The sequence below is a fragment of the Bidens hawaiensis genome, unplaced genomic scaffold (assembly GCF_021521415.1).
Source record: "Bidens hawaiensis isolate Kalapana, Puna unplaced genomic scaffold, B.hawaiensis_p1.1 tig00000237_1, whole genome shotgun sequence".
NCBI classification, from domain to species: Eukaryota; Viridiplantae; Streptophyta; class Magnoliopsida; order Asterales; family Asteraceae; genus Bidens; species Bidens hawaiensis.
In genome coordinates this window covers 7,845,583-7,858,076 of record NW_027491021.1, presented here as the reverse complement: position 1 = coordinate 7,858,076, position 12,494 = coordinate 7,845,583, and the positions used below count along the sequence as shown (strand labels likewise).

The following is a 12,494-nucleotide window of genomic DNA, read 5'->3' as shown; positions in this document are numbered from 1 at the left end:
AAATAGACCCAACAATGGCCGTAATCCCTTGTCATCGTCCTTCATTTCTTTGCTGCCTTTTTCTTTCTTCTCCCGGTGGTTCAGAAGAGACATGCGTGACGCCTGATCAACAAATTAACAACAAACAAGGCGCGCGTTACCTCCATTGTTCTCTCTGAATCCTCCTCATCATCATCCGTCTCAATATCTTCTTCATCTTTAATTAAAACCATCATGGATCCAAACCCGAGCCCAAGGAAAATGCGCATACTTTCGTATGTCATGACCAAGATTCCGAGCTTCAAACGAAGGCAGCTACAAGAGCTTGAGAACGATACACTCGCCCGACCTTATGCGTTGCCAGAAACCTACACAGAACTATCGGAACGTGAATCGTATACAGAGTTAGCCGAACGCGTGTCACATTTAACCGACGATGATATTCTTGCGAATATTCGTGCAGTCGTTGTAGAGGTTAAGCAGATACGGTCCGTTATTAAGTCTCTTGGAGACCGTCCGGATCCGGAAACCGTGGATCTGGTTAGATCACGGTTTTCGGAGGCCGAGACATCGTTTTCCAACGAGGCTGTTGTCTCAGCCTTGTTGGAAAACGACGCAGAGGCGAAGAAGAGGAGGAGATTGGCGAACAGAGAGATGCAGATGTATAAGGCTTTGATCTCGTTGGATGAGATGCACAAAACGTATAGCGGATTGCTGGTTGTCGCCGAGAGGCGGCTACAGAAGCTGTATAACACGGCTAAGTCTGCTGGAAAATTATCTGATAAGAAAGTGTCTTCAGTGCTTCCGAGTATCGCGGAGGAGGTTAAAGAGGAGATGGCCGATATCCTTGAGGATGCGTTGATGAATGGTGTTGAACGGATTGATCTGTCACATCGTCGGCTACCGTTTGTTCCTTCAGCGTTCGGAAAGCTTCATACATTGGTTTCTCTAGATCTGTCTTCCAATAAACTTACGGTAGCTATATTATAAAAAACTATCTATTAAATCTCAATGTATTACTATTATTATTATTATTATTATTGCTACGATTAATACCTAAAAAAAACCCTGTCCGGAATGTAGCTGGGAAGGAAGGCCCGGGTGGGTCTTACTTCCTAGCGGCTAGAAAGCTTTTATACTATGTAATTAATACGTAAATCTTTGGCGAGCCTGCAATTCGTGTATTATTATTATTATTATTATTATTGAATCATTGACATCCTACATTATTGTTGCAGGCTATACCTGCATCACTCGCAGGACTTACGAGTCTAGAGGAGCTTAATGTATCTGCGAATTTGTTTGAATCACTACCGGATGCCATTGGCTCGTTGCAACGATTGCAGATTTTAAATGTGTCCAAGAACAAACTCACATCGTTGCCGAATGGCATATGTAAATGCAGATCATTAATAGAATTGGATGCTGGTTTTAATCAGATAAAGTATCTTCCTTCCAACATCGGGTACGGGCTAGTGAATCTAAGGAAGCTTTCGATGCCTTTGAACAAGTTGCGGTCTCTTCCAAGCTCCATTGGCGAAATGACATATCTTCAAATCCTTGACGTGCACTTCAACTCGCTAAGAGGCTTGCCACCATCAATCGGGATGCTTAAAAGGCTCGAGATTCTTAATGTGGGAAGTAACTTCAACGACCTTACAGAGCTCCCTGAGACAATAGGGAGTATGACTAGTCTCAGGGAGCTCGATATCTGCAACAATCAGATTCAACAGCTGCCTATCACATTTGGACGGCTGGTGAATCTGAGGAGACTGGTGGTGGATCATAACCCGTTGATGGTCCCACCACCAGTAGTTGTGGCAGAAGGTGTTGAAGCGGTGAAAGTGTATATGAGCAAGAGGTTATATGATTGGATCGTAGAAGAAGAGAGAAGGGTGATGTGGGAACGGGAAGAACTAGCGCAAGCGAGTTGGTTTACGTCCGTGTTTTTCGGGCCTGCTTACGGCCCGGGCGTGACGTATCCATACCTTACTCATCGACTTTGACCATGGCTATAAACATACAACGATAGTAGCTTGAATTGGGTATTCTAATTCTGTTCTTCGTTTAACATTGTTAATTTTAAAATATGTGTTTTCTCAAACCAAACCTGAAAACATGTATGTAAAGTTTTACATGTAAAGCAATGTAGCATGATAAATTTTATTCCATGTATTAAGGTCGATGATTTGCTGAAATAAAATGGGCTTCTTTATTTTTTGTGTGTTTTGATGAATAAATTCTAAATTTTATTTGTTGACTGTGAATAAGATATTTAGAGTATCCACAATAAAAAATACAAAACATCTAATTAACCACAAACCTAGCTAGTAAGTTTTGTGATTTGAAAATGTCGTTATTGTTATAAATAACACTTAAAATAGATTTGACTTCTTCACTAAGTTTTCTCATCCTTATATAATATTCCATTGTATCTCATTATATTTTACAATTGATTAATGAAATCTTCGTATTTCTCCCTGCATCTCTTTCTTGCATGTTAGGCTATTAGGCTTGTTTCACAACACGTTATCAGCACGATTGCTTTTGGAGTTCGATCACATATCACGAGGTAAGTCGTTATTGCCTGATTAACGTATCATTGTTCTTTATTATCTCAAACATGAACCTTGTTAGAGATTTGTTTTTGTTCTTCTCCTATATCTCTTAAAACAATCCATGTTGCAGCAATTCATGTTGCAGCAATTCATATAATGTTGGATTATATGGAGATTTATATTTATGGTTTTAATATGAGTTTAATGAACGTCAAGTATATATTTTATCAAATATATTTTCATCTACGAAAGCACACCAGAAAAAAGATTCTGATACAATACAATTTTTTTGTAATTCTATTATCTGAACTAATTATATATGGGTTAAGGTTATTGAAATTCATGAGATAATAATTAATGTCCATACTACAAATTCTACCTTTTTATATTTTCTTTCAGTACACTAATATATAGACATTAATTTATGAGTAAACAAATTTCGAATTACATGTTGGGAAGTAATCATGTATGGGTTTAAAGGCACCATCTAACACACCGAATTCTATTTTCTATCTTTAAGTTTTAGCTGATAGTACTTTTAAATTGTATCATGAGTTATTAAACCAAATATTTTTATACAATGGTTAATTTATAAAATATTTTATGCAAACCAATAAGTAACTGTAATGTTAATAATTTAATTGTATAATCACGATTTTAACAAACAGGCAATACCCAAAAGATTTGTGTTTTTAATTAGGTGCTATGTTTTGTGATTGTATCATAAAGAAGTTGATAAGTTACAAATTACAAATAAGAATTCCTAATAAAACAGGTAACTAATATTTAAAAATTTTAAGCGATTACAATATAATTATTTCTAGTTATAAAACGTATATATGATGTTTATATAAACTTGCTATAATAAATTTGATGGTGGCGTATTTAGTTATAAATAATTTAATGAGGTTGTTTTGTTAATATTGTGATATATGCTGTTAGATGCTAACGAATGTAAAATTTTATTTGTTAATTAGTATTAATATTAGGTCTATGATTTTCTGATTAACTGAGAATTTATTGTCATGATATATACTGAAAGATGTTTTATTTCTTTCTTGATCGACAATATTACTAAAAGATAGCTACCTTACATATATTAGTATTAAGTTTTATTGATATCTCTGTATTAGATGAGTTTGTTAAATTTCATGATAATTATCATTTATTTGTATGAATTAGACATATGAGATATTAGTTGAGCGAAAAATATGTTTGTTAATTTAACATTGAGAACTTCATCATACCATTTTATTAGCTTAAAAAAAAATTTATGTTATCATCAAACTTTATAGAAACTTTGTTTCTTTCTGTTTCAAAATAGAGTGAAAAATATTTGTGTATTAGATATACTTGTAACTGGTTATACCGTTATATATCATATAAGTTGTAAATATTTTTTTTATACGTGATGAAAAATGTTAATTCATAATGGCTTATTAAAATTCATTTTATTTGATGACATGCATGCTATAACTTTATTTCTTCATGTATAACTTGTATTATGCATGCTATTATTTATTTATATAGATAGTATTGAAGGACAACTTAATCAAAATTGTGTCTTATTGTCACTACTCTCATGAAAGAGTATAAGTGTTTATTCATATCACTCGAAGTGTCATACCCTATATCTCATTATCAATTGAAGGTTACAAAAATTAGAATTATAAATGAATTGTTCATTACTTCTCAATTATTATGTGAAGAGAAGATTAATTATGAGATATAAACGAAGAAAAATTTTCATTTGGCATGCCTCAATATATTCCTGAAGTAACAATACTGTTAAAAGAGTATAAGAGGTTTGTGGTAACTTCATATACATATGTATGAGAACATAATAAAAACCATGAACTTGTCTAGTTTTACTCCATTCACTAAAGTGAATGCGACTATGTATTGATCGTTTTGATCATGGACATAATTTAGAAAATTATATTGATGGCCATGCTAATATTGAGATCGATCATCAAAATTAATAGTATCCATGCAAATAATGTGATCAACCACAAGAAGGGGTAAAAGGATTGATCACATATGAGAACAAAAATATGAATATATAAAAGTTATGTAACATGATAAATTGAAATGATTATACATTGTTCTCCCGTATGTTACTATTTGCATTAAAGAAACATAATACATATACGATCATAAACCTGAAGTTTATGGATCATGATTACCTAATGGCATGGTCGGTTAGACCACACCGAGACAATGATGTGAAATTTATTGAAGAACCAAAAGATTCTTCCTCATAATTATACATGTCATATTGCTCTCAAGAGAAATTATTTATTTACCAACTAAAGAAGGGTGTGAATCCCCAAAATGTTATGGAATGAGAAAAGGATACACATATCCTAACATGATACCACTTAGTGTTTTAAATCGATGCATCATCTAAATGGTTATCTATTTCACAACATAAAGTTTGTGTGATTTGTGGCTTAGATAATGAGATAGCAAACACAATATTCTAGATTTTCATATTTATTTTGGTAAATCACTATCAATAGACAAATTGATTTTGTTGAGACGATCATCAAACGCCTACAATTTGTTGCAACATCAATGATCATGAGAGCAAAAGTTCATGTTTTATTTGAGTATTTGTCATTTTACATGCATTCACATTGAGCCAACAAGTTATGATACTTCCTCCTCATTGCAATTGGTTTTTGGTCAGTAACCAAGTATCTCTCGTCTAATATTTCGTGTGTGTTATATTATTGAAATTAATCCACCACAAAATACAAAGATGAGACCATAAAGGAAGTTGGGAATTTATGTTGGTATTATGATTAAATACTTAGAACCATTAATGAGATATGTGTTTATGACTCATTGGTTTTCACTTTAGTGAACCAACATTCCCAATTAGAGGGAGATATAAAGCAGTTGAAAAACGAATTTAGTTGGAATTGAATATCATTGATCCTCAAACTAAATTATATGAACTAAAAGTTCAACGGATAATTCATGTATAAAGCTTAACGAATCAATTACTAAACGATTCACTGACCAACATAGAGTATCTAGCTAAGACACATATATTAGCTGCTAATGCTCCAATTAATATTATTGTCCAAGAAGGGCAATCACATCTTGATAATGAATCCAACATACGCATGAAACGTGGTAGACTAATCGGTTCCAAAGGTAAAATTTCCTCGAAAATTGGAGCAGGTAATAAAGATGGTCAAGTCGAGGTATAGTAAAAAGGTCTCTTGAAAGACATTAGACATGATGGTTCTTGAAGAACCTCAAATACCTGAAAACAAAGAGCTCTCAATAAATATATATTATCATGTCTATGAGATGTATGGAATCGAAATAAAATCGACGTTGTTATACTTTTGTATACAATATAGCGCTTAAAATTATGGAATGATGAGGATCAAGATTTAAGATCGGCCTATGAATAAAAACATATTAATGATTGGCCAAAGTGGAAAGACGCAAATATGGCAGAGTTGAATTCTCTAAATAATAGAAAGTTTTTCGGACCAGTAGTCCGTACAACAGAACTTGTAAAATGTGTTAGATATAAACGGGTCTTTTATGCGAGTTATGAAAATTCAATTAAGTGATATAAGGCAAAATTGATAGCATAAGGATTTTGCAAAGATCCATGATTGATTTTAAGGAGACACATTCTCTAATGGTGGAAGCAATTACTTTCTAATACCTAAATAGTCTGGTAATACGAAGAGAGAATTGATATGCGTCTAATAAATATTGCGATTCAGTTGATACTGAAAGTTTACATGAAAGTCTATTAAGGATTTGAATTATCAAATCATGTAAATTATGTTCTCGAGAACACCATGACTCATGTTGTATACAGATTCATATTTGAATACGTTATGATTACTTTATATGTTAAATATAGCTAGAACTCCTGAAAAGTTCCTAACACGTGAATGCTTAAATGGTTAATTGAAACATCTTAAGGATGTAATTCTTGTGCACCAATAAGCATGCATAGAAGAAATTGTACCTAATGATTATCGTATCTTAATAAACAAAGAATGGTATAATATGGGTTTTGATATATGATATGTAAACTAATGTGTCAAATGAGCAAGTTCATGTAGCAATATTCATGAGGAGTGAATGCACATCAATAATTTGTTAAGATGGAAAGAATTTTGTGATGGATTGAAAACGCCTAAGCATTAGCATGAAAGCATCAATAAATGTTCTACAAGGTTAAGAAATTGCATATGGTCTAAATAGTCGGATTCAGCGTGGTACGTACAATCAGGAAATATTTTGATAAGGAGGGAGATAAGTTGGACGTCATTAGCCATGCTTTTATCAAAATTTTACTTTTAAAAGTTCATATAATCATAGTTTACAGTGATGATGTACACATTATCGAGAGAAACTGCAGAACTTCTAGAAGGAGAATTTTGATATACCATGACATGATGTGATTATCGCTCGACCTGCAGTTCGAGTATATGTGTAACTATATCAATCCATCAAAGTGCATCTAAAAGATGTTGAGACATTTTACCAAAGACAAGATTCATTCTTTGAGTATGTTAAAGGATGCCCAACAATGCACTCTAATATTATTTCCTACCTGAATATGAACTATTATTAGTTCGGAAATACCACAATTAAATGAATAAGTGCATTATATCGTATTGTTAGCTATATATGATTATTATTTTCTTTATTTATCGGCATGTGTCCAGCTAGGAGACGTCGGAATGGGTTAAAACATATATTTCATGTATGAAAGATATATGTTTATATTTTACTAACCCATCAAAACAAGTTTTGTTAGTCTTTTCATGCAGAGAAAGACAACAGGGTATCAATACAATAGTATATGGTTACGAAATGACACAAAAGAAGTTTTCATGTGAAGATCATGCAACATTGTTCAACTTAACAATTCGTATGTCAAGGGACGGAGACACAAATGATTGAGTACAAAAGTTTTGAAGTTTTCATAGAAGATCGATATTTGCCATTTTAACGGATATATAAATCAGGGGGAGACAATACGCGTGCATTCTTTTTCCCTTAGCTATGGTTTTGTCCCACTGGGTTTTCCTAGAAAGGTTTTTAACGAGGCAACATCCCGAAGTGTATGAAGTTGATAACCAAGAGGGAGTGTTATGAATAATAATTATTATAATTATCAACACCTAAAATAGATTTGGCTTATTCTCCAAGTTTTCCCATCCTTATATAATATTCCATTGTATCTTATTGTATTCTACAATTGATTAATGAAATCTCCATATTTCTCCCTACATCTCTTTCTCACATGTTAGGCTATTAGGCTTGTTTCATAACAATTATAAATATTGTAACTATTAAATTTAAGATGTATTAAATTGTTAAATGATATTTTATTATTATATGTATTAAATTGTAAATTTAAGATGTATTAAATTTAAGATGTTATAATAATTAGAGAAATTGAATGTTTATTATCTAAATCATAAACTATTGGCTAATGTCGATAATTTAACAAGTGACACTTTTAAGTTCTAAATTTCACTACAATAATCATCCAACTCGTATAAAAATCATATATTTTTACACTTTATTAAAATCGACTTCACTAAAAAAAGAAGGTATGCTTCTTCATTTCGGTAATCAACCATGTGAGGGAAATCAAGAAAAAAAAATCCAATGTAAACCTATGATAATTATGTGGTATAATTGCTTTTGACGACGAAGTTGAAAGCTCGGAGCATCGTTGATTAAAGTGACAAATGTATAGATATAGATTTAGAGTGAGAACTATACATTCTAGGAGGTCACGATCACTACACGATATATCATGTTTTAACGAATTTTTTTTAAATAGGAAATTTGATGTAGTGTAAATGGTTTTTAGGAGAGAGAGAGAGTGATAATGGTTTCTAGGTGATCTTGATTAAATATAGGGGCACCACATCCGCCATTTTAAATGTCGAAATACCAGCTACTTGTCCAACTCATCCGACAAAAACTGACAGCCCCTATATTTAATCAGAGATCCGACATTTCAAATGACAAGTGTGAACAGGATCACCTAGAAACCATTATCACTCTTTCTCTCTCCTAGAAACCATTTCCACAATTCCATCTAGGGGTGACCAAGAAACCGAAAAAACCGAAACCGAAAAAACCGAACCGAAGCATTAACCGACGGTTTATTTTTTGTTTTTTTGAAAAATCGAATTTTCGGTTTCGGTTCGGTTTTCCATTTTTAAAAAACCGAAAAAAACCGAACCAAACCGATATGTGTTTTTACTTAAATATTAATACAATTATATACGTTTTTTTAGATGTTAGGATCGGAAACAAAACACCAAAAGGATCTATCGTTGATGGTGATGAGGATTATTAATAAGGTGAAGATTGGGAGTAAACTTTGAAGATAAAGAATGAATATTGGAACTAAACTTTTAGTGTTTTTTGATTATGCATTTTATTGAATTTTAAACTCTAGTACTATTGTAAGTTTGTATTTGTTTGGTTTCACATAACAAATGGCTATTTTTATTTTTTTGGATCTAATATGCATTTTCATTTTTTTGGAATTTTTTTGCAATGTCGACACACTAAAAAAAAACCGATTATAACCGAATCGAAACTAGAAAAAACCGAAAAACCGAAAACCGAACGGTTTGTGTATTTGAAAAACCGAATTTTGGGTTTCGGTTTCATCTAAAAACCGAACCGTGCACAGCCCTTTCCATCACATCAAATTTCCTATTTTAAAAAAAATTGTGTTTTAACTTATTTATATGTGTTTGCGTTAGAATTTTGGTAAAAAGTAGTTGACATTTGTTGATTAATACATGATTACACACTAAAAAAAACTACGCGATAAAAAAAAGTTACTTATTTTGATGATAATATAAGTTTGAACATGCAATCAAAAGTTAAATTCAATTATATGTATCCTCAAATCCTACATTAATTATTCAATCATAGAAACGGTGTCTGAATAATGAACGAGTATCACAATCAATGTCACGGCTAAACCATGGATTAACCGTTCTAAATATCACGCGAACGCTTGAAGAACCAAGCCACGCATTCATTATTCAATTCGGTTGTGGATACTTCATTACTCGGTACTACTTCTAAAGACCTTTGCTGATTAAAAAAAACAAATTCAAAGACGATGTAGTATTATACTATAATACTTCATAATGGCATAAAACAAAGACGATGTGTTTATTCTAAAGTGATGCTACAATACTGTCAATACATATATTGCCATCTCACAAGTCACAACTCACAAGAAGGATGCTTGAACAGCAACCTACAAATCTTAAAGTGAATTTTCCTTTTCAATAAAAAAAATGTTTTTTTCTTTTGGTTTTCCTTTTTATGATTGAATTTGGAACATTCACGACCCATTCCTTAACCTATATCCATATATATCATATAATTACACTAAAAATCACTGTTTTTTATCTCTCCTGTTTAATTAAATAATACTTTTCATACCTTTATCATTATCTTTTCTCTTTCCTCCATTCACAACCACTTTTTGAAAATATTAAAAAATTATACGGTATGAACAGTGAATCCTTAAATTTAACTTTCCCCTATAACATTTTCTCTCTCCTCTACTCACAACCACTCATAATCATACCATATAATTTACAAATCTCCCTCACAAAAATATAGGGGAATGGGCTAAGAATGCTCTTAGTTCTCTTTGTCCTAGGGGAATCCCTAAATTTAACTTTCCTCTATAACATTTTCTCTCTCCTCTACTCACAACCACTCATAACCATACCATATAATTTACAAATCTCTCTCACAAAAATATAGGGAATGGGCTAAAAATGCTCTTAGTTCTCTTTGTCCTAGGGGATTACAATGATATCAAGTTTTTCTTTACTTTATTTTAGCTATTGTTTATTTTTCTTTATAATCATAACATTCATATAACCGTTAGACTGTCCATTGTGACCCGTCACCCCAGCCGTGAGTGATCTGGCGTGAGTCACGTCGGCCAAAAACACCGCAACATACAACCGCGCTCGCCGCTCGCGTGTGCTAAAGTGAAGGTTGAAGGGAATTTTTTTGAAAGGGGGGGGGGGTTGCCTATGACCGTTATATATATATATATATATATATATATATATATATGTTTTATATTAACCCATAACAAACACTTTCACAAAAACAAAAAAAAAAGAAAAAGAAAAGAAAACCTCACCCATTCTATGCAATGGAGTTTTTTTTCTTCATCTGACTCTTCGGAGGAAGACGACATTATTTTTTAAGCCGGGAAAATAACAGTTAACTTGTTGTTGAATGGTTTCAAAGGCGAAAAAGACTAACAAGACAATGACCTCTTCTTCGTGATCGAGTGGTCGCTAATGAATCTTTGGTACGCCACTATTTTAGCTCCGATCCCTTTTATGACGAACATCATTTTATGCGTCGATTTCGAATGAGTAGATAATTATTGATGCGTTTATCAAATGATTTGTCTAATTGGTATCCTTTTTTGTCATGAAGAGTAAATGCAAGAGGTCGACCTCGTTTCAGGACTATGTAAAAATGTACAACTGCTATTCACCATCTAGTGTATGGAATTTCGTCAGACGCAATGGATGAATACTAAGAAATGTCTGAAAAAGTTTTGCGAGACTCACTTCATTATTTCTGTCAAGGTATATATATATACGTATATGTTTCGTTTAGTTATATTTATATATTGTTCAAGGATTTGCTTGACAATGTTTATATATAGGGATCTATCGATTTACTCACGGAGATATTTGCACAAAGCAACTTTGTATGATGGATAACGCTTATGCGTGGTGCACGGTGAAAAACATGGATTCCCCAGAATGCTTGGTATCATCAACTGTACGCATGCTGGATGGATATGTGTCCTACGGCATGGCGAGGTCAGTTCCACCGGGGTGATCACCCCGGCCCCGGTATTATACTTGAGGCGGTGGCCTCCCAAGATCTTTGGTTCTGGCATGCGTTTTTTAGTGTTGTCGGGTCAATAACGACATAGATGTTATCGAACAGTCACCGATATTCGATGACATTATTGATGGGGTTGAGCCAAGTCAATCGTTTTATGCGAATGGGGTTCAATTCAAGTATGGCTACTACCTGGTTGATAGCATTTACAACAAATGGTCGACGCTTGTTCAAGCTTATGCATATCCAGTTGAAGACAAACGGAAGTACTTTAAGAAGAAGCAAGAATTGGCACTAAAAGATATTGAAAGGGAGTTTGGAGTTCTAAAGAAATATTTTTATTTGATTTCGAGGCCACTACAGATTTGGTTAGGGGAGAAAATAATGGATGTCGTCTACACTTGTAGTATAATTCTTCATAACATGATTCTCGAGGACCAAGGTATGACTATTTGTCAAAACTACCAAAGTGACGTCCCACAACCCGAATCGAGAATCACCGATGATGAAAAACGCCAAAACGCCATATATCTCAAGAACCGCGAGGTCCATGGAAACTTTCGTCATGAGTTGGTCGAGCATTTATGGGCTAGGCGTCTCGATGATCTTGTACTAGTCTAGTATTATTTGTTAATATTTTTATTTTAATGTAATATTAGTTAGTTTCTAAATTTAGAAGAAAAAATTAACTAAATAAATAAATAAGATAATTTGTTGAAACCATCGTTCGCCTGAACCACAGCAGGCTTAGGCGGCTTTAGTGAGTGTCCAGTCAGCACTGTATGACACAATATTATCGGATGAATTCAGAGCTCTGCTTCAACAACAACACATATTCTTATAGAAAAGCTCACTTATCCCGTTAATACCTTTTGCTAAGACCATGTGTAGTCAAAACTCTCCACATATGGGCGTTGTGCGACACGTGGAATCCTCGTCAGCAATTAAGAGTTTTGCAAAAAGTAGTATAATGGTAAAAAGCCTCAAAACTCTCCTGTAATCATTACACAATTATTATTATTAATTCTTTTC

At 33.2% G+C, this 12,494-nt stretch overlaps 2 protein-coding genes across 2 annotated transcripts; both read left to right on the top strand.

Moving 5' to 3' along the window:
• The first annotated feature begins 213 nt into the window (after positions 1 to 213).
• Positions 214 to 1,985, top strand: LOC143608166 (plant intracellular Ras-group-related LRR protein 9-like). The gene is made up of 2 exons (XM_077083342.1): positions 214 to 954; positions 1,218 to 1,985. Exons 1-2 carry the CDS (start codon positions 214 to 216, stop codon positions 1,983 to 1,985), a joined length of 1,509 nt encoding a protein of 502 aa, XP_076939457.1.
• Positions 1,986 to 11,151: 9,166 nt separating this feature from the next.
• Positions 11,152 to 12,083, top strand: LOC143600871 (uncharacterized). The gene is made up of 3 exons (XM_077078454.1): positions 11,152 to 11,197; positions 11,278 to 11,384; positions 11,529 to 12,083. Exons 1-3 carry the CDS (start codon positions 11,152 to 11,154, stop codon positions 12,081 to 12,083), a joined length of 708 nt encoding a protein of 235 aa, XP_076934569.1.
• The last annotated feature ends 411 nt before the right edge of the window (positions 12,084 to 12,494 follow it).

Bases quoted from the DNA above. Each gene is read 5' to 3' on its own strand.
- LOC143608166 (XM_077083342.1), top strand. From the start codon at position 214: ATGGATCCAAACCCGAGCCCAAGGAAAATGCGCATACTTTCGTATGTC. The intron at 955-1,217 runs GTAGCTATATTA...TTATTGTTGCAG, and splicing joins TGTCTTCCAATAAACTTACG to GCTATACCTGCATCACTCGC.
- LOC143600871 (XM_077078454.1), top strand. From the start codon at position 11,152: ATGTCTGAAAAAGTTTTGCGAGACTCACTTCATTATTTCTGTCAAG. The intron at 11,198-11,277 runs GTATATATATAT...GTTTATATATAG, and splicing joins ACTTCATTATTTCTGTCAAG to GGATCTATCGATTTACTCAC. The intron at 11,385-11,528 runs GTATCATCAACT...TGCGTTTTTTAG, and splicing joins TGGATTCCCCAGAATGCTTG to TGTTGTCGGGTCAATAACGA.